General features: G+C 43.1%; 1 protein-coding gene across 1 annotated transcript in view; it reads right to left on the bottom strand.

Moving 5' to 3' along the window:
• Nucleotides 1–23,636, bottom strand: part of RP1 (RP1 axonemal microtubule associated) — a 729,254-nt gene that overhangs the window by 562,114 nt on the left and 143,504 nt on the right. Inside the window, exon 17 of the mRNA XM_077271713.1 lies at nt 5,643–5,777. Within this exon, the coding sequence (XP_077127828.1) occupies nt 5,643–5,777 (135 nt within the window). The remainder of the gene's footprint in view (nt 1–5,642; nt 5,778–23,636) is intronic.

Genomic DNA, 23,636 nt, shown 5'->3' with positions numbered 1-23,636 from the left:
ACCAATCACAAGCCGCGACATCATCGAAGGTCTTTCACCCCTGCATTCTTAGGAACGGAGGCACCGCTAAGAGCAGGGGCCGCCTGACGGGTGAGTATATCAATATTTTTTTTTTTATTATTTATTTTATACATGAATATGGATCCCAGGGCCTGAAGGAGAGTCTCCTCTCCTCCAGACCCTGGGAACCATACGCACCGCACACTTCCGATTCCGATTTCCGATATCACAAAAGTATCGGAACTCGGTATCGGAATTCCGATACCGCAAGTATCGGCCGATACCCGATACTTGCGGTATCGGAATGCTCAACGCTATTGGCCACCAAATTATAATGAGATGGCTGAGGCCAATTATTTGGCATGGAATGGAAAAATGCAGTTCAGAAACATGTGTTATTTGGCCTACAATTAGCAATGATACAGCTGATGCCATTGCCAATTATTTATTTCGCAGACTACTAGAAAACACACAGCGGTCTAGAAAAATTAGTTCTTTGGCCTACAAATGGCTATAAACTGGCAGATGCTAATTATTTATTTCTCAGGCTGCTAGAAAGCACACAGAGGCCCAGGAAAATTATTTCATTGGCTTACAAATGACAATGAGATGGCTGATGCTAATTATTTATTAAAAACACTATTAGAAAACACACAGCGGCTTAAAGGAACAGTTCCCCCACAGGCAGGGGTAGCAGAGTACACAGAGCGGCTTTTTCTGAATTCAATTAGTCATCTATAGAGTAATATGTGCTTTCTGTTAAATTTTGGCCTAATACAGGGGGTATCTGTGTCCCTCTTTCATCTAATTTTTGGCAGTTCTTGCTTCCTTCATAAATTAGACTGAAATTTCCAATTTTTTAATAATATGAAAACTGTTGAAGGAAAGAGCGCAAATAGTGTATTATCTGAGAAGGTTAAAAGGTTAATCCATAAGATTGCACTCACCAGATGTAGATGAGTTTAAGCATTGAGAGGATTCGCTGCAGCAGATCCACGAGTCCAGGAAGGACCAGCCATTACATACAGATTGGGAAAATTGTGTTAAATTTCTGCGCTGCTGAATCACTAGAATTCCAGAATTATTAGTACATGTGGCTTTATTATTCTACGTGTTTCAGAGTTCAAGACTCCTTTATTAGGAAACACTACAGGAGGTGTTTCCTGATGAAGGAGTCTTGAACTCTGAAACGCGTAGAATAATAAAGCCACATGTACTAATAATTCTGGAATTCTAGTGATTCAGCAGCGCAGAAATTTAACACAATTTTCCCAATCTGTATCCGATTTTTTTAATAAAATGAATGTAACAAAGATTAATGAAAAATTAAATTATGGTTTACTTAAATTATTATTTTTTTAAATCTTTTTAAAAAATTTGCCTTATATACAAGTCACTATACAGGAAAGAGTGTTTCTTAACATTATTTTCCTGTAAACTCCAATTTCTCATTGATTTTGAATGTTTCATTGTCAGTCCTTAAAGTGGAGTAAAAATATGACACCATTGCTCCCAGCAGCGATCTGGGAGTCAGAGATGCTTCCAGGGGTCTTCCCCATTCTGCTTTACTTTTTTTTGTCCATTTCATGTGTTTACTACCCCCCCCAGAACTCATGGTAGGGTCTGCCGGAAAAATTCGCGGATTTCTCATTAACTCCCATTATACTTGTTACTCGAAATGAGCATCCGAGCATTAGGAATTGCTCAGTTTGAGTAACGAGCATCCAAGCATTTTAGGGCTCGCTCATCCCTAGTAACAACCAATCCAATCCACAGAGGGAAAGAATTCAAAAATAGATGTACAAAAATTAAATTATGTGTAATAATTAGTGTTGAGCGATACCGTCCGATACTTGAAAGTATCGGTATCGGAAAGTATCGGCCGATACCGGCAAAGTATCGGATCCAATCCGATACCGATACCCGATACCAATACAAGTCAATGGGACTCAAGTATCGGACGGTATTCCTGATGGTTCCCAGGGTCTGAAGGAGAGGAAACTCTCCTTCAGGCCCTGGGAACCATATTAATGTGTAAAATAAAGAATTAAAATAAAAAATATCGCTATACTCACCTGTCCGACGCAGCCGGGACCTCAGCGAGGGAACCGGCAGCGTTGTTTGTTTAAAATTCGCGCTTTTACTTGGTTACGTGAAGTCCCGGCTTGTGATTGGTCAGGGCGGCCATGTTGCCGGGACGCGGACCAATCACAGCAAGCCGTGACAAAATTACGTCACGGCTTGCTGTGATTGGTCCGCGTCCCGGCAACATGGCCGCCATTAACCAATCACAAGCCGTGACGTCACGGGAGGCTGGACATGCGCGTATCTTGAAAAGCGCGCATGTCCAGCCTCCAGTGACGTCCCGGCTTGTGATTGGTTAATGGCGGCCATGTTGCCGGGACGTCACTGGAGGCTGGACACGCGCGCTTTTCAAAATACGCGCATGTCCAGCCTCCCGTGACGTCCCGGCTTGTGATTGGTTAATGGCGGCCATGTTGCCGGGACGTCACTGGAGGCTGGACACGCGCGCTTTTCAAAATACGCGCATGTCCAGCCTCCCGTGACGTCACGGCTTGTGATTGGTTAATGGCGGCCATGTTGCCGGGACGTCACTGGAGGCTGGACACGCGCGCTTTTCAAAATACGCGCATGTCCAGCCTCCCGTGACGTCCCGGCTTGTGATTGGTTAATGGCGGCCATGTTGCCGGGACGTCACTGGAGGCTGGACACGCGCGCTTTTCAAAATACGCGCATGTCCAGCCTCCCGTGACGTCCCGGCTTGTGATTGGTTAATGGCGGCCATGTTGCCGGGACGTCACTGGAGGCTGGAAACGCGCGCTTTTCAAAATACGCGCATGTCCAGCCTCCCGTGACGTCACGGCTTGTGATTGGTTAATGGCGGCCATGTTGCCGGGACGCGGACCAATCACAGCAAGCCGTGACGTAATTTCGTCACGGCTTGCTGTGATTGGTCCGCGTCCCGGCAACATGGCCGCCCTGACCAATCACAAGCCGGGACTTCACGTAACCAAGTAAAAGCGCGAAATTTAAACAAACAACGCTGCCGGTTCCCTCGCTGAGGTCCTGGCTGCGTCGGACAGGTGAGTATAGCGATATTTTTTATTTTAATTCTCTTTTTTACACATTATTACATTAATGTTGTTGCGATACCCGATACCCGATACCACAAAAGTATCGGATCTCGGTATCGGAAATTCCGATACAGCAAGTATCGGCCGATACCCGATACTTGCAGTATCGGAATGCTCAACACTAGTAATAATGAGAAATTATACAGGGAAAATGTATTGAACACATGAAGAAAGAGAGGTGCAAAAAGCCATGGAAAGTCATGATACCAGCTGAAATCTATGAGAAATTAGAAAGCAATCCTACCATTAAGTGAAAAATAATATCAGCTAGTTCAATGGATTGCTTATAAAAGGGTGTTTTATTACCAAAGTGCCATACAAAAAACATCCCATCATGAGTTAAACCTGTGGGCTGCCTCAGAACCTTTGCAACCTTAGGGTATGTGCACACGTCCGGATTTCTTGCAGAAATTTCCTGAAGAAAACCGAAAATTTTCTGCAAGAAATCCGCATTTTTTTTTTCCATTTTTTTTCCGTTTTTTTCGCGTTTTTTTTTAGCATTCTGCAAGCGTAATTAGCTTGCAGAATGCTAAAGTTTTCCAAGCGATCTGCAGCATCACTTGGAAAACTGACTGACAGGTTGGTCACACTTGTCAAACATAGCGTTTGACAAGTGTGACCATCTTTTTACTATAGATGCAGCTTATGCAGCATCTATAGTAAAAGATCGAATGTTTAAAAATAATAAAAAAAATAAAAAAATGCTTATACTCACCCAGACATCTCCTCAGCGGCGTCCGTTCCTCTTCCTATAGCTGCTGTGCGCGCAGGACCTTCCATGACGTCGCGGTCATGTGAGCGGTCACGTGAGCGGTCACACGACCGCTCACGACCAATCACAAGATAGTGACGTCATCACAGGTCCTTAACCGCACAGCAGCTATAGGAACCGAAGCGGCAGCATGCAGCGGTGAGGCGGGAAGACATCGAGGGTGAGTATATCACTATTTTTTATTTTAATTCTTTTTTTTTTGACCAATTAGATGGTGCCCAGTCCGTGGAGGAGAGTCTCCTCTCCTCCACCCTGGGTACCAACCGCACATAATCTGCTTACTTCCCGCATGGTGTGCACAGCCCCCTGCGGGAAGTAAGCAGATCAATGGACTCCTAGGTGTGCGGAATCCCCGCAATTCCGCATTTTTAATGAACATGTTGCTTTTTTTTCCGCGATGCGATTTTTTCGCGGAAAAAATCGCAACATTTGCACAAAAAATGCGGAATACACTGTAAATAATAGGAGGCATATGTTAGCGTTTTTTTCGCGTTTTTATCACGTTTTTATAGCGAAAAAACGCGAAAAAAACGCTAAAAATCCTGAACGTGTGCACATGGCCTTATTGTTGCAAAACAAATTGATAGCATTGGTTACAGAAGAATTTCTAAACTACTGAAGGTACCAGTGAGCACTGTGGGGCCATAATCTAGAAGAGGAAAGAACATCGTTTCACCTTAAACTGGCCATGAACAAGCTGTTTTTCATCATACAGCACATGCAAGCTTCATATGATTAAAGGAAGGAAGAATGGAGAAATGTACTGAGACGTTCTTGCTAAAAATCTACTGCCATCTGCAAGGACATTTCAGCAAGACAATGATCCCAAACACACAGCCAAAGCAATGCTCAATTGATTTCACAGAAAGAAAATAAAGGTGCTAGAATGGCCCAGGCAATCACCTGACATAAATCCAATAGAAAATTTATGGAAGGAACTAAAACACAGAATTCATAGAATTCAACAGAACCATCAGGATTTGAAAAGTGTTGTGTGGACAAATAGGCCAAAATCAAACATGGTCAACGCATGCGACTAGTTTCTCCATACAGGAGGCATGTTGCAGCTGTCATCACCAACAAAGGCTGTTGTGCGAAGGATTAAATGCATTAAGGATTAAGAATGGATTAAGGGTGCTCAATAATTTTTTCCTGTGTCATTTCTTATTACTGTACATAACTTAATTTATGGACATCTATGGTTTGATTTATTTGCCTTAATTGGATGAGTTATTATTACCGACATCTGGTGAGAATTTCATGTCAATAGCACCTTTAGAAATATATTTACTTAGAAAATTTGTGATGTGTTCATTACTTGTATCACCCCTTGAACCTGTTAAAAGTTTTAATTATTGGATTTCCATATATAATATTTCACAGAGATAATATAAGCTACATTCACCAGCACCTAAAATACGGTTCGTGCTTGGGCACAGACCATGTATTATAAATGTTTGAATTTTCTTATGCTAGGTTTATATATTTTCTTATATGTAGTCACAGGTATTTTTCTATATGAAAAAAACATCTCTTAGCATGCATCTCAAACATAATCTGACATTTTACATTGAGCAGAGGACAACCTGACTGAATCTGTGGTAAATTAGTATGAGGTAATATCCTAAACGCTCACATTTTGTTTCCTCCCCTGTGTCTGATAACTTACTGCATGAACTGATAGTGAACATGACCACACTCATTAAGCTACTCACTTTTGATTGCAGCAGGAGAAGCTGATGGGCTCTGAGCCACTGGACCCTGTGTTTCCTCTATTACTTCATCTTTCAGAATTTTATCTTTTTTCTGGCCGAGGGTTGCAGATGTTCCCATAGGCTTTTCTCTGCCAACTACAGAGAAAAAGAAACACTTAATGGGCACAACTACAGGAGACCATTTTTTCATTCTGCATCTGGTATCTGATAAAAAAAATATTTACGGTACAGAAAATCTAGGGCAGTTGACACGTTACCTGCTTTTCTTATATTTTTTTCTGCATTAATTATTAGCACAACAGCAGAGAATGTAAGGCATGTCTTCTGCACTTTGCATGGTCCATTTCAGTACAGTTTTGGGCAAATAATTGAAAACGTTTATTAGCATACTATGTACGTTGAAGTGCAAAAGGATAACACTGTTTTGAACTTTTGGGCTCCATATTTCACCATCCACTATTGCATGAGACTACCATATTTGAGACAATCATCTTGGCTATCTCACACATAAATTTCACTTGCAGCTATTTAGCATATGATTAGTTATACAAATTCTTGTCATGTCACTGCATTGTTACTGTTTTGCTCCTGGTGGTGAAAAAATCTTTTTCTTCCTGTATACTACAATACACAACCTGTCTTCACATTCCCTAATATCTCAGTGTTGCTATTAGAGTCATTCCCAAGTCAAAGTTCACTGGTTCAAATTGAGGAGCTGCCATGAAAAGAGAAACAGAATCATCCAGCTCATCGCTAGAGGCATCTCAACCAAGAAAATTGCTAAACTGCATCACGGCAGTGCCAGGACAGTTGGAAGAGAACAAAATGAAGTCTCTCCATCCATTAAAAAGCCAAGAAGTGGACGTCCCAGGCAAAATATCGGAGTCAACAAGTCGGCTCATCACAAGGTCTATCAGTTCTGACCAGACAAACATGGCAGTCTATGTGGCTCATATGTATCCTAATAGTGAGATCACAGATGTCCATACAAGCAGCATGTGTCGCACATTGCGATAGTCTTAACCCCTTCACCCCCAAGGGTGGTTTGCACGTTATGGACCGGGCCAATTTTTACAATTCTGACCACTGTCCATTTATGAGGTTATAACTCTGGAACGCTTCAACGGATCCCGGTGATTCTGACACTGTTTTCTCGTGACATATTGTACTTCATGACAGTCATAAAATTTCTTTGATATTACCTGCGTTTATTTGTGAAAAAAAGGGAAATTTGGCGAAAATTTTGAAAATTTCGCAATTTTCCAACTTTGAATTTTTATGCAATTAAATGACAGTGATATGTCACACAAAATACTTAATATGTAACATTTCCCACATGTCTACTTTACATCAGCACAATTTTGGAACCAAAATTTTTTTTTGTTAGGGAGTTATAAGGGTTAAAATTTGACCAGCAATTTCTCATTTTCACAACACCATTTTTTTTTAGGGACCACATCTCATTTGAAGTCATTTTGAGGGGTCTATATGATAGAAAATACCCAAGTGTGACACCATTCTAAAAACTGCACCCCTCAAGGTGCTCAAAACCACATTCACGAAGTTTATTAACCCTTTATGTGTTTCACAGGAATTTTTCGAATGTTTAAATAAAAATGAGCATTTAACTTTTTTTTCACACAAAATTCACAAAATTTAATTCAGCTCCAATTTGTTTTATTTTACCAAGGGTAACAGGAGAAAATGGACCCTAAAAGATGTTGTACAATTTGTCCTGAGTACGCCGATACCCCATATGTGGGGGTAAACCATTGTTTGGGCGCATGACAGAGCTCGGAAGCGAAGGAGCGCCATTTTACTTTTCAATGCAAAATTGACTGGAATTGAGATGGGACGCCATGTTGCATTTGGAGAGCCCCTGATATGCCTAAACATTGAAACCCCCCACAAGTGACACCATTTTGGAAAGTAGACCCCCTAAGGAGCTTATCTAGAGGTGTGGGGAGCACTTTGACTCACCAAGTGCTTCACAGAAGTTTATAATGCAGAACCGTAAAAATAAAAAATCATATTTTTTCACAAAAATGATTTTTTCACCCCCAATTTTTTATTTTCCCAAGGGTAAGATTGGAAATTGGACCCCAAAAGTTGTTGTCCAATTTGTCCTGAGTACGCTGATACCCCATATGTGGGGGGGTAAACCACTGTTTGGGCGCATAGGAGAGCTCGGAAGGGAAGGAGCGCCGTTTTACTTTTCAATGCAAAATTGACAGGAATTGAGGTGGGACGCCACGTTGCATTTGGAGAGCCACTAATGTGCCTAAACATTGAAACCCCCCACAAGTGACACCATTTTGGAAAGTAGACCCCCTAAGGAACTTATCTAGAGGTGTGGTGAGCACTTTGACCCACCAAGTGCTTCACAGAAGTTTATAATGCAGAACCGTAAAAATAAAAAATCATATTTTTTCACAAAAATTATCTTTTCACCCCCAATTTTTTATTTTCCCAAGGGTAAGAGAAGAAATTGGACCCCAAAAGATGTTGTACAATTTGTCCTGAGTACGCTGATACCCCATATGTGGGGGGGAACCACTGTTTGGGCGCATGGGAGGGCTCGGAAGGGATGGAGCGCCATTTTGAATGCAGACTTAGATGGAATGGTCTGCAGGCGTCACATTGCGTTTGCAGAGCCCTAATGTACCTAAACAGTAAAAAAAAAACACAAATGACACCATTTTGGAAAGTAGACCCCCTAAGCAACTCATCTAGATGTGCTGTGAGAGTTTTGAACCCTCAAGTGTTTCACTACAGTTTATAACGCATAGGCGTGAAAATAAAAATAAAAACATTTTCCCCCCAAAATAATTTTTTAGCCCCCAGTTTTGTATTTTCCCAAGGGTAACAGGAGAAATTGGACCCCAAAAGTTGTTGTCCAATTTGTCCTGAGTATGCTGATACCCCATATGTGGGGGGAACCACTGTTTGGGCGCATGGGAGGGCTCGGAAGGGATGGAGCGCCATTTGGAATGCAGACTTAGATGGAATGGTCTGCAGGCGTCACATTGCGTTTGCAGAGGCCCTAATGTACCTAAACAGTAGAAACCCCCCACAAGTGACACCATTTTGGAAAGTAGACCCCCTAAGGAACTCATCTAGATGTGTTGTGAGAGCTTTGAACCCTCAATTGTTTCACTACAGTTTATAACGCAGAGCCATGCAAATAAAAAATATTTTTTTTCCACAAAAATTATTTTTTAGCCCCAGTTTTGAATTTTCCCGAGGGTAACAGGAGAAATTGGACCCCAAAAGTTGTTGTACAATTTGTCCTGAGTACGCTGATACCCAATATGTGGGGGGGAACCACTGTTTGGGCGCATGGGAGGGCTCGGAAGGGATAGAGCACCATTTTGAATGTAGACTTAGATGGAATGGTCTGCAGGCGTCACATTGCGTTTGCAGAGCCCTAATGTGCCTAAACAGTAAAAAAAAAACAAGTGACACCATTTTGGAAAGTAGACCCCCTAAGCAACTCATCTAGAGTTGTGTTGTGAGAGTTTTGAACCCTCAAGTGTTTCACTACAGTTTATAACGCATAGCCGTGAAAATAATAATAAAAAAATTTCCCCCCAAAATTATTTTTTAGCCCCCAGTTTTGTATTTTCCCAAGGGTAACAGGAGAAATTGGACGCCAAAAGTTGTTCTCCAATGTGTTTCGAGTACGCTGATACCCCATATGTTGGGGTAAACCCCTGTTTGGGTTCACGGGAGAGCTCGGAAGGGAAGGAGCACTGTTTTACTTTCTCAATGCAAAATTGGCTGAAATTGAGATCGGACGCCATGTCGCATTTGGAGAGCCCCTGATGTGCCTAAACAGTGGAAACCCCCCAATTATAACTGAAACCCTAATCCAAACACACCCCTAACCCTAATCCCAATGGTAACCCTAACCACACCTCTAACCCAGACACACCCCTAACCCTAATCCCAACCCTATTCCCAACCGTAGATGTAATCCAAACCCTAACCCTAACTTTAGCCCCAACCCTAACCCTAACTTTAGCCCCAACCCTAACTGTAACCTTAACCCTAACCCTAGCCCTAACCCTAGCCACAACCCTAACCCTAACCCTAACCCTAGCCCTAACCCTAGCCCTAACCCTAGCCCTAACCCTAATGGTAAAATGGAAATAAATACATTTTTTAAATTTTTTTATTTTTCCCTAACTAAGGGGGTGATGAAGGGGGGTTTGATTTACTTTTATAGCGTTTTTTTTAGCTGATTTTTATGATTGGCAGCCGTCACACACTGAAAGAAGCTTTTTATTGCAAAAAAAATTTTTTGCGTTACCACATTTTGAGAGCTATAATTTTTCCATATTTGAATCCACAGAGTCATGTGAGGTCTTGTTCTTTGCGGAACGAGTTGACGTTTTTATTGGTAACATGCTCGGGCACGGGAGATTTTTTGATCGCTTTTTATTCCGATTTTTGTGAGGCAGAATGACCAAAAACCAGCTATTCATGAATTTCTTTTGGGGAGGCGTTTATACCGTTCCGCGTTTGGTAAAATTGATAAAGCAGTTTTATTTTTCGGGTCAGTACGATTACAGCGATACCTCATTTATATCATTTTTTTTATGTTTTGGCGCTTTTATACGATAAAAACTATTTTATAGAAAAAATAATTATTTTGGCATCGCTTTATTCTGAGGACTATGACTTTTATATTTTTTTGCTGATGATGCTATATGGTGGCTCGTTTTTTGCGGGACAAGATGTCGTTTTCAGCGGTACCATGGTTATTTATATCTGTCTTTTTGATCGCGTGTTATTCTACTTTTTGTTTGGCGGTATGAGAATAAAGAGTTGTTTTTTGCCTCGGTTTTTTTTTTTTTTTTTTTACGGTGTTCACTGAAGGGGTTAACTAGTGATATAGTTTTATAGGTGGGGGCGTTACGGACGTGGCGATACTAAATATGTGTACTTTTATTGTTTGATTTTTTTTATTTAGATAAAGGAATGTATTTATGGGAATAATATATATATTTTTTTCTTTATTTAGGATTTTTTTTTTCTTTTTTTTTTTACACATGTGGGAATTATTTTTTTTACTTTTTTACTTTGTCCTAGGGGGGGACATCACAGATCGCTGATCTGATAGTGTGCACAGCACTCTGTCAGATCACCGATCTCACTTACAGCCGTGCAGGCTGCAGCTTTCATCTGCAGCCTGCACGGCACCCGGAAGTAATCCCTGCAGGACCCGGATGCAGCCCCGCGGCCATTTTGGATCCGGGGCCTGCAGGGATAGGAGGTAGGAGACCCTCGCAGCAATGCGATCACATCGCGTTGCTCCGGGGGTCTCAGGGAAGCACGCAGGGAGCCCCCTCCCTGCGCGATGCTTCCCTGTACCGCCGGCACACCACGATCATGTTTGATCGCGGTGTGCCGGGGGTTAATGTGCCGGGGGCGGTCCGTGACCGCTCCTGGCACATAGTGCCGGATGTCAGCTGCGATAGGCAGCTGACACCCGGCCGTGATCGGCCGCGCTCCCCCCGTGAGCGCGGCCGATCGCGCTGGACGTACTATTCCGTCCTTGGGAATTAGGGCCCACCCCACATGGACGGAATAGTACACCCAATGGCAGAAAGGGGTTAAATGATGGTGGGAAAAAAGGTGAAGAAGCTGTTAGGACTGGCGGAACGCACCGAGTAAATAGTGAGATGATATTTGGTGCGTTCGCAGCCTGGGGTCCACCGTGCAGGAGAGAACCTGCTGGCAAATGGCGGCACTATATGGTGGTGGAAGCGAACTCTGTTACATCACATGGCCGTGGTAACGCACAAAGAGTGCAAGCAAAGGAGTTACAGAACTCAATCCCAAGACTCGGGAATAGGGTTCGTCTAGAACACTTGTGCTCGACACCGCTACTAAAACTAATAATAGTAAATTTAAGCACAAGAGTGCAAGCAGTGCCGCCATGGCGGACGCCACCAACCACCCAGATTTGGGTTAGAAAAGCACTCTAATAGAGCACGGCGCCGCACTGGCAGTCACAGCACTAGATGCTGTATTGTATGTTTTATGCTGATAGCTTAGTCGGGTGCTAGACAGCAGACATCCACCTTATGCGAGCAGTCATACACAAGGGAGGGGATGTTTAAAGAATGACTTGCACTCATCAACACATACACATTTTCAAATGTACACTAGCGCATGGCCGTGCGGCCATGCAAACCTTTTATAGCTGCAGCAAGTACAGGACCTTCCCAGAAGGACCAATGGGAGGCTGCCACAGAAGTTGAGCACCTTCAGGACCTTCCTAGAGGACCAATGGGATTTGCTGTAGTATCTGAGCATGTGACCCTTGATCTCCCATGAGAGATCTTAACCTGGGCATTTGGAGCGGCACCAAAACACAGGGCAGCGGGGTACTCGGTACCGGGTCCCTCGGTTCTGGGGATGTCACGGTGGCCTGACCCGGTCCGTGGCCCTGCTAAGGGGCGCCCAATTAAAGATGTAGTAAATGACGAGGACACAGGGTTGCAGTCTCTTTACCTTTTTACTGAAGGCTTCGGCATCCGCAATCCAGAACACTGCTAACAGGGCTGGCTGAGACCGGCCGGTCCGAAGGCACATCCAGAGTTCCTTTTGCAGGTGGAAATCAATAGCCTTCCTACTAGCGCCCGGGTGTTGTAGTACCTCCCTGATGAGCACCACGGGATAGTCCTCACAACTGTCGTGTATGTCTCTGTTCTCTCTCTCCGTCCCCCAGATGGTTTGGATAGGACGCACCCGTATGATGGGGTAGGCCTGGAGTTATTTTATAGGGACCCTAGAGACGCCCATCTCCCACAATTGCCTCCGTTGTCTTCATTAGGTGTAAAGGTGAGACAGCCAACCAAGAGTTAACTGCCCTGCCGTAGTTTAAAGTAATGCGTAGAGTCTATTACTTCCTCAGCGTTCCGGCCGCCGGCTACGCGCCTCAGAAGGATGTTGCCGATCTCGGGGCACGACTCCTTCTGGTTCTATCGCCTTTGTGCTGTGATCTCGTTTCTCACTTCTCCACAATATACTTCGCTTCGTGTCCTTTCTTAAGATGCCGCCGCAATGAGGTGCAGGCATGGCTCTGTAACGATCTGTCCTGTGCTAGGCCACTGTCAGGATCCCACCCCTGACAGGGACCCCCCTGAATCTTCCCAAGCAACCTCTTCTCTCACTAGATGTTACCTGGGCAAAACCCAGTCAGCTTCTGTATAACTTCCTATCCAACCCCCAGTTTTACCAGAGTGTGAGGAGTGGCCTAATACATAGAACCTTTTGCTTCCCCTGGTGGCCAGAGTGTGAAGTGTAATGTGTGACTGTGATACCTGGTCAGGTGAACTCCTTTAGTGCCATCAGACGTACGATCACTCCCCTTAGCGGCAGAGCGACGTTACTGCAACGACCAGGACTCTGGGGCGCTGCACATGCTTAGAAGGAGAAAAGTAGGACTTAGTCCCAAAAATGTCTGATCGTCGCTGCCCAGTACTGGCTACAATGGCAGAACCTGGAAAGGCAGCAGTAACCCTTTGCACAGAGTCAGACTGAGCGAGACGCTGGGACCGACGTCTCCGCTGAGCAGGCTCCACTGCGGCAGTAGAAGAATGGGAGACTGCAGCGGAGATGGCCCGAGATTCCCCTTGTGCAGAAGCGGGAACTCGACCCCTAACAGAAGCCTCAACGTTAACATCATAATAAGAAACATTTGCCTTAGTTTTCAAAAAGAGTGGACAGTATAAGTTTGGAAATGTGTTATTTGGAGCGATGAGACAAAAGTCAATAGATTAGGCTCTGACAAGTGCAAATGGGTCTGGACAAAACAAGGGAAAAAGGGGCTAATGGATCGAGAACTTGAATTAACTGTTAAATTCGCTGGATGAAGCCTGTTGATAAGGGGCTGTTTCACAGCCAAAGGCGTTGACCTGATACAGTTGTGTGAAAAAGTGTATGAACCCTTCCTGATTTCCTATTCTTTTGCATGCTTGTCACACTTAAATGTTTCAGATCACCAAACAAATTTAAATATTAGACAAAGATAACACAAGTAAACACAAAATGCAGTTTTAAAATGAAGATCTTAATTATTAAGAAAAAAAAGAAATCCAAACCTACAGGGCCCTGTGTGAAAAAAGGGATCCCCATTAAAACATATGATACCTCAAACCAGTCCAGAAAAATATGAACTCTAATACAGCTCTGGCAAAAATTAAGAGACCACCACATCAAAACCCTGTCATGGGAAGCCCAATTTCCTAACCTGAACCCCGTTGAAAACCTCAGGAATGTAAGCAAGAGGATGATGGATAGTCACAAGCCATCAAACTAAGAAGAACTGCTTACTTTTTTGTGCCAGAAGCAGTGTGAAAGACTGGTGGAAAGCATGCCAAGAAGCATGAAAGCTGTGATTAAAAATCATGGTTATTCCATAAAATATTGATTTCTGAACTCTTCCTGATTTAAAACATTAGTATTGCTGTTTCTAAATGATTATGAACTTGTTTTCTTTGCATTATTTGAGGTCTGGAATCCGTGTTTTTTTTATTTAATTTTGACCATTTCTCCTTTTCAGAAAAAAATACAAATACAAAATTTATTGCTTGGAAATTCGGAGACATGTTGTCAGAATTTTATAGAATAAATTAACAATTCACATTTTAATCAAAAATATACCTATAAAGAGAAAAATCAGACGAACAGAACATTTTGCCGTGGTCTCTTAATTTTTGCAAGAACTGTATAGTACTTCTGACTTTTGCACTGTACCTGAAAAGTACTTTTTGACCACATATGGGGTATCGGTGTACTCATGAGATATTGCACAACAATTTTGGGGGTCTATTTTGTCCTGTTACCCCAGTGAAAATAAAAAAAATTGGGGGCTAAAATTTTTTTATTTTCATGGCTGTACGTTATAAACTTTTATGAAACACTTGAGGTCAGCATTCCAAAACATTACTCCTTCCTTTCAGATGCCTGTTGTGCGTCCAGCCAGTAGTTTTCCCAACATATGAGGTATCATCATACTCAGGACAAATTGAATAATAAATTATATTGTGAAAATGCTAAATTCTGGGCTAAAAATAATTTTTGTGGGAAAAATTAGATTTTTTTATTTTCATGGTCCAAAATTATAAATTTCTGTGAAGCACCTGGAGGTTCAAAGTGTTCACCAAATATCTAGATAAGTTCCCTGAGGTGTCTAGTTCCAAAATGGTGTCATTTGTGAGTTGTTTGCATGTTTAGGTACATCAAGGGCTCTCCAAATGCCACATGGCATCCGCTAATGATTCCAACAAATGTTACATTCAAAAAGTCAAATGGCACGCCTTCTCTTCCAAGCTCTGTCATATGCCCAAACAGTGGTTTACCCCCTCATATCTAGTATCGGTATTCTCAGGAAAAATTGCACAACAAATTTTGTGGTCCATTTTTTCCTTTTACCCTTGTAAAAATAAAATAAATTGGGTCTAAAGTAAAATTTTTGTGAAAAAGTAAAATGTTCGTTTTTTTTTCTTTCACATTCCAAAAATTCCTATGAAGCACCTGGCAGGTTAATAAACCTCTTGAATGTGGTTTTGAGAACCTTGTGGGGTGCAGTTTTCAGAATGGTGTCACTTTTGCATATTTTCTGTGATATAAGCCCCTGAAAGTTATTTGAAACATATTGTGGTCCCTAAAAAAATGGTTTTGCAAATTTTGTTGGAAAAATGAGAAATCGCTGGTCAACTTTTAACCCTTATAATTTCCTAACAAAAAAAAATATTTAAGAAATTGTGCTGATGTAAAGTAGACAGTGGTAAATGTTATTTATTAACTATTTTGTGTGCCATAACTCTCTAATTTAAGGGCATAAAAATTAAATGTTTGAAAATTGCAAAATATTAAATTTTTTTGCCAAATTTCAGTTTTTCTCACAAAATAAATGCAAGTCATATTGAAGAAATTTTAACACTATCATAAAGTACAATATGTCACAAAAAACTATCTCATAATCAGTGGGATAAGTTGAAGCATTCCAGAGTTATTACTACATAAAGAGACACTGGTCAGAATTGTAAAATTCTGCCTGATCATGAATGTGAAAACAGGCTTGGGGTGTAAAGGGGTTAAACAAAAATGGAATGTAACACAAAATGCTATGTTGTTAAGTAGGTACATGTAGTTTCCCAACCTCCAATAGTAAACTGCTAGAAACAAGAAACTTACCAGCACCTCCTAACAGAATAAAGCAAGTGTGATTAGGTGCAAGCTGCTTTGACTGCACAATAAGCAAAAAATGAATTCTATTATTTGGAAACTATATATAATTAAACTAATAAAAGACTTGTAAAACCTTAAAAAATAAATAAAAAACGTTAAGTTATCCCTCCACATTATACAAAAATGCAACATAACCCCAAAATGCAACAATGCTACATACAGTACAGAGCAAAAGTTTGGACATACCTTCTCATTTAAAGATTTTTCTGTATTTTTATGACTATGAAAATTGTACATTCACACTGAAGGCACCAAAACTATGAATTAACACATGTGGAATTATATACTTAACAAAAAAGTGTGAAACAACTGAAATTATGTCTTATATTCTAGGTTCTTCAAAGTAGCCACCTTTTGCTTTGATGACTGCTTTGCACACTCTTGGCATTCTCTTGATGAGCTTCAAGAGGTAGTCACTGGGAATGGTTTTCACTTCACAGATGTGCCCTGTCAGGTTTAATAAGTGGGATTTCCTGCCTTATAAATGGGGTTGGGACCATCAGTTATGTTGTGCAGAAGTCTGGTGGATACACAGCTGATAGTCCTACTGAATAGACTGTTAGAATTTGTATTATGGCAAGAAAAAAGCAGCTAAGCAAAGAAATACAAGTAGTCATCATTACTTTAAGAAATGAAGGTCAGTCAGTCCGAAAAATTGGGAAAACTTTGAAAGTGTCCCCAAGTGCAGTTGCAAAAACCATCAAGCGCTACAAAGAAACTGTCTCACATGAGGACCGCCCCAGGAAAGGAAGACTGTCATGGTTCCCAATGGCAAGGAAACGTCAGAGAACTTAAACTACAGACTAGCTCCTGGGAGATGGAATCTCGAGCTGACCGTGAGCTAAACCTACCACACAACTAACAGTGGCCGGGTGGCGTACCTACGTTTTATCCCTAGACGCCTAGCGCCAGCCGGAGGACTAACTAACCCTAATAGAGGAAAAGACAGACCTGGCTTACCTCTAGGGAAATTCCCCCAAAAAGGAGACAGAAGCCCCCCACATATATTGGCGGTGAGTTCAGAGGAAAAGACATACGTAGTATGAAGGTAGGTTCAGCAAAGCGAGGTCCGCTTACTAGATAGCAAGAAGATACAATAGGGAACTTCACGGTCAGCTGAAAACCCTATTAAAATACCATCCCGAAATTACTTTAAGACTCATGTGTCAACTCATGACACTGGAGTGGCAATTTCGGCCCACAAGAGCTTCCAGCTACAGAAAAATAACATAACTGTGAACTGGAACAAAAATGCAAAACAAACTTAGGACTAAGAGTCCAACTTAGCTGATAGTAGTCTAGAAGCAGGAACATGCAACAGAAAGGCTCTGGTTACATTGATGGCCGGCACTAGAATAACTGAGCAGCAAGGCTAAATAGGATACACCCATATCCAGATGGAAACAGGTGAACAGAGAAAGTGAAGCACACAAGTCCAGTACCACCAGTGACCACCGGGGGAGCCCAAAAACCAAATTCACAACAGTACCCCCCCCTCAAGGAGGGGGCACCGAACCCTCACAAGAACCACCAGGGCGATCAGGATGAGCCCTATGAAAGGCACGGACCAAATCAGAGGCATGAACATCAGAGGCTGTCACCCAAGAATTATCCTCTTGACCGTAGCCCTTCCACTTGACCAGATACTGAAGTTTCCGTCTGGAAACACGGGAGTCCAAGATCTTCTCCACAACGTACTCCAATTCACCCTCAACCAACACCGGAGCGGGAGGCTCAACGGAAGGCACAACCGGTACCTCATACCTGCGCAATAATGACCGATGGAAGACATTATGGATAGAAAAAGATGCTGGGAGGTCCAATCGAAAGGACACGGGGTTAAGAATCTCCAAAATCTTATACGGGCCGATGAACCGAGGCTTAAACTTAGGAGAAGAAACCCTCATAGGGACAAAATGAGAAGACAACCACACCAAGTCCCCAACACGAAGACGAGGACCAACACGACGACGGCGGTTAGCAAAATGCCGAGTCTTCTCCTGGGACAACTCCAAATTGTCCACCACCTGTCCCCAAATCCGATGCAACCTATCCACCACAGTATCCACTCCAGGACAATCCGAAGACTCCACCTGACCGGAAGAAAAACGAGGATGAAACCCCGCATTGCAAAAGAAAGGAGAAACCAAAGTGGCAGAACTAGCCCGATTATTGAGGGCAAACTCCGCCAACGGCAAAAAGGCAACCCAGTCATCCTGATCCGCAGACACAAAACACCTCAAATAAGTCTCCAAGGTCTGATTAGTTCGCTCAGTCTGGCCATTAGTCTGAGGATGGAACGCAGACGAAAAAGACAAATCAATGCCCATCGTAGCACAGAACGCCCGCCAAAATCTAGACACGAACTGGGTCCCCCTGTCAGAAACGATATTCTCCGGAATACCATGCAAGCGAACCACATTTTGAAAAAACAGAGGAACCAACTCGGATGAGGAAGGCAACTTAGGCAAGGGCACCAAATGGACCATCTTTGAAAAACGGTCACACACCACCCAGATGACAGACATTTTCTGAGAAACAGGGAGATCAGAAATAAAATCCATAGAGATGTGAGTCCAAGGCCTCTTCGGAATAGGCAAAGATAACAACAATCCGCTGGCCCGAGAACAACAAGGTTTGGCCCGAGCACAAACATCACAAGACTGCACAAAAACTCGTACATCTCGAGACAGGGAAGGCCACCAGAAGGACCTAGCCACCAAATCCCTGGTACCAAAGATCCCGGGATGACCTGCCAACACAGAAGAATGAACCTCCGAGATGACTCTACTGGTCCAATCATCAGGAACAAACAGTCTACCAGGCGGGCAACGATCAGGTCTATCCGCCTGAAACTCCTGCAAAGCCCGTCGCAGGTCTGGGGAAACAGCAGATAATATCACCCCATCCTTAAGGATACCTGTAGGTTCAGAATCACCAGGGGAATCAGGCTCAAAACTCCTAGAAAGGGCATCCGCCTTCACATTTTTAGAACCTGGTAAGTATGAGACCACAAAATTAAACCGAGAGAAAAACAACGACCAGCGCGCCTGTCTAGGATTCAGGCGCCTGGCAGACTCAAGATAAATCAAATTCTTGTGATCGGTCAATACCACCACTTGATGTCTAGCCCCCTCAAGCCAATGACGCCACTCCTCAAAAGCCCACTTCATAGCCAAAAGCTCCCGATTACCAATATCATAATTTCGCTCGGCGGGTGAAAATTTTCGAGAAAAGAACGCACAAGGTCTCATCACGGAGCAGTCGGAACTTTTCTGCGACAAGACCGCCCCAGCTCCGATCTCGGAAGCATCGACCTCAACCTGAAAAGGAAGAGTAACATCAGGCTGACGCAACACAGGGGCGAAAGAAAAGCGGCGCTTAAGCTCCCGAAAGGCCTCCACAGCAGCAGGGGACCAATCAGCAACATCAGCACCCTTTTTGGTCAAATCAGTCAAAGGTTTAGCAACATCAGAAAAACCAGTTATAAATCGACGATAAAAATTAGCAAAGCCCAAAAATTTCTGAAGGCTCTTAAGAGAAGAAGGTTGCGTCCAATCACAAATAGCCCGAACCTTGACAGGATCCATCTCAATGGAAGAGGGGGAAAAAATGTACCCCAAAAAAGAAATCTTTTGAACCCCAAAAGTACACTTAGAACCCTTCACACACAAGGAATTAGCCCGCAAAACCTGAAAAACCCTCCTGACCTGTTGGACATGAGAATCCCAGTCCTCCGAAAAAATCAAAATATCATCCAGATACACGATCATAAATTTATCCAAATATTCACGGAAAATGTCATGCATAAAGGACTGAAAGACTGAAGGGGCATTTGAAAGACCAAAAGGCATTACTAAATACTCAAAATGGCCCTCGGGCGTATTAAATGCGGTTTTCCACTCATCCCCCTGCTTAATTCGCACCAAATTATACGCCCCACGGAGATCAATCTTAGAGAACCACTTAGCCCCCTTTATTCGAGCAAACAAATCAGTCAGCAGTGGCAGAGGATACTGATATTTGACTGTAATTTTATTCAAGAGTCGATAATCAATACACGGCCTCAAAGAGCCATCTTTTTTAGATACAAAGAAAAAACCGGCTCCTAAGGGAGATGAAGAAGGACGAATATGTCCCTTTTCCAGGGACTCCTTAATATATTCTCGCATAGCAGCATGTTCAGGTACAGATAGATTAAATAAACGACCCTTTGGAAATTTACTGCCCGGAATCAGATCTATGGTACAATCGCAATCTCTGTGAGGAGGTAGTGAACTGTTGTGAATTTGCTTTTTGCTCCCTCTAGTGGTTACTAGTTTTTTGACTCTGGTTTTTCTGTCATTCCTTTTATCCGCACCTGGGTCGTTAGTTAGGGGTGTTGCTATATAAGCTCCCTGGACCTTCAGTTCAATGCCTGGCAACATAGTTATCAGAGCTAGTCTGCTGTGCTCTTGTCTACTGATCCTGGTTCCAGTTATATCAGCTAAGTCTGCCTTTTGCTTTTTGCTATTTGTTTTGGTTTTGTATTTTTGTCCAGCTTGTTCCAAATCTACATCCTGACCTTTGCTGGAAGCTCTAGGGGGCTGGTGTTCTCCCCCCGGACCGTTAGACGGTTCGGGGGTTCTTGAATTTCCAGTGTGGATTTTGATAGGGTTTTTGTTGACCATATAAGTTACCTTTCTTTATTCTGCTATCAGTAAGCGGGCCTCTCTGTGCTAAACCTGGTTCATTTCTGTGTTTGTCATTTCCTCTTACCTCACCGTCATTATTTGTGGGGGGCTTCTATCCAGCTTTGGGGTCCCCTTCTCTGGAGGCAAGAAAGGTCTTTGTTTTCCTCTACTAGGGGTAGCTAGATTCTCCGGCTGGCGCGTGTCATCTAGAATCAACGTAGGAATGATCCCCGGCTACTTCTAGTGTTGGCGTTAGGAGTAGATATATGGTCAACCCAGTTACCACTGCCCTATGAGCTGGATTTTTGTATTCTGCAGACTTCCACGTTCCTCTGAGACCCTCGCCATTGGGGTCATAACAGTGAACCAAGCTTAGGCTCCTCAAAAACATCACGATAATCAGACAAAAATTCCGGAATCTCAGAGGGAATAAATGACGAAATGGAAACCAAAGGTACGTCCCCATGAGCCCCCTGACATCCCCAGCTTAATACAGACATAGCTTTCCAGTCAAGGACTGGGTTATGAGATTGTAACCATGGTAATCCGAGCACCAAAACGTCATGTAGATTGTACAACACAAGGAAGCGAATCATCTCCTGGTGGTCTGGATTCATACGCATAGTCACTTGTGTCCAGTATTGTGGTTTATTACTAGCCAATGGTGTAGAGTCAATACCCTTCAGAGGTATAGGAACTTCCAGAGGCTCTAGATCAAACCCACAGCGCCTGGCAAAGGACCAATCCATTAGACTCAAAGCGGCGCCAGAGTCGACATAGGCATCCGCGGTAATTTACGATAATGAACAAATCAAGGTCACAGACAGAATAAACTTAGACTGTAAAGTGCAAATTGAAATAGACTTATCAACCTTTTTTGTACGTTTAGAGCATGCTGATATAACATGAGTTGAATCACCACAATAGAAGCACAACCCATTCTTTCGCCTAAAATTCCGCCGTTCGCTTCTAGACAGAATTCTATCACATTGCATATTTTCTGGAGCCTTCTCAGAAGACACCGCCAAATGGTGCACAGGTTTGCGCTCCCGCAAACGCCGATCAATCTGAATAGCCATTGTCATGGACTCATTCAGACCTGTAGGTGCAGGGAACCCCACCATAACATCTTTAATGGCATCAGAGAGACCCTCTCTGAAATTCGCCGCCAGGGCGCACTCATTCCACTGAGTAAGCACAGACCATTTACGAAATTTTTGGCAGTATATTTCAGCTTCATCTTGCCCTTGAGATAGGGCCATCAAGGCTTTTTCAGCCTGAATCTCTAAGTTAGGTTCCTCATAAAGCAACCCCAAAGCCAGAAAAAACGCATCCACATTGAGCAACGCAGGATCCCCGGGTGCCAATGCAAATGCCCAGTTTTGAGGGTCACCCCGCAGCAAGGAAATTACTATCTTAACCTGCTGTGCGGGATCTCCAGCGGAGCGAGATCTCAGGGAAAGAAACAATTTACAATTATTTTTGAAATTCAGGAAACGAGATCTATCCCCGGAGAAAAATTCTGGTATAGGAATTCTAGGTTCAGATATAGGAGCATGAATAACAAAATCCTGTAAATTTTGAACCTTCATAGCAAGATTATTCAAACCTGTAGCCATACTCTGAGGATCCATCTTAATCAGGTGAGATCAGAGCCATTCAAGGATTAGAAGGAGAGAGAGAGACAAAGGCTGCAATTAGAGCAGAAATGCAACTGAGTCAACTAAAAAGCAAGCTCAGAAGGAAAAAAAAAATAAAAATTTGCAGACTTCTTTTTCTCTCCTTTCTTCTGCCAACGGTTTTAACCCTTGGCCGGCCATACTGTCATGGTTCCCAATGGCAAGGAAACGTCAGAGAACTTAAACTACAGACTAGCTCCTGGGAGATGGAATCTCGAGCTGACCGTGAGCTAAACCTACCACACAACTAACAGTGGCCGGGTGGCGTACCTACGTTTTATCCCTAGACGCCTAGCGCCAGCCGGAGGACTAACTAACCCTAATAGAGGAAAAGACAGACCTGGCTTACCTCTAGGGAAATTCCCCCAAAAAGGAGACAGAAGCCCCCCACATATATTGGCGGTGAGTTCAGAGGAAAAGACATACGTAGTATGAAGGTAGGTTCAGCAAAGCGAGGTCCGCTTACTAGATAGCAAGAAGATACAATAGGGAACTTCACGGTCAGCTGAAAACCCTATTAAAATACCATCCCGAAATTACTTTAAGACTCATGTGTCAACTCATGACACCGGAGTGGCAATTTCGGCCCACAAGAGCTTCCAGCTACAGAAAAATAACATAACTGTGAACTGGAACAAAAATGCAAAACAAACTTAGGACTAAGAGTCCAACTTAGCTGATAGTAGTCTAGAAGCAGGAACATGCAACAGAAAGGCTCTGGTTACATTGATGGCCGGCACTAGAATAACTGAGCAGCAAGGCTAAATAGGATACACCCATATCCAGATGGAAACAGGTGAACAGAGAAAGTGAAGCACACAAGTCCAGTACCACCAGTGACCACCGGGGGAGCCCAAAAACCAAATTCACAACAGAAGACCAAGAGTCACCTCTACTCCTGAGGATAAGTTTATCTGAGTCACCAGCCTCAGAATTCGCAGGTTAACAGCAGCTCAGATTAGAGACAGGTCAATGCCACACAGAGTTCTAGCGGCAGACATATCTCTACAACAACTATTAAGAGGAGACTTTGTGCAGCAGGCCTTCATGGTAAAATAGCTGCTAGTAAACCACTGCTAAGGACAGGCAACAAGCAGAAGAGACTTGTTTGGGCTAAAGAACACAAGGAATGGACATTAGACCAGTGGAAATCTGTGCTTTGGTCTGATGAGTCCAAATTTGAGATCTTTGATTCCAGCCACCGTGTCTTTGTGCGACGCAGAAAAGGTGAACCGATGGACTTGCCTGGTTCCCACCGTGAAGCATGGAGGAGGAGGTGTGATGGTGTGGGGGTGCTTTGCTGGTGACACTGTTGGGGATTTATTCAAAATTGAAGGTGTACTGAACCAGCATGGCTACCACAGCATCTTGCAGCG

Source organism: Ranitomeya variabilis, chromosome 6, assembly GCF_051348905.1.
Source record: "Ranitomeya variabilis isolate aRanVar5 chromosome 6, aRanVar5.hap1, whole genome shotgun sequence".
NCBI lineage: Eukaryota > Metazoa > Chordata > Amphibia > Anura > Dendrobatidae > Ranitomeya > Ranitomeya variabilis.
Note: the sequence above shows the minus strand (reverse complement) of the source record. Positions and strands in the feature narration are given on the sequence as shown.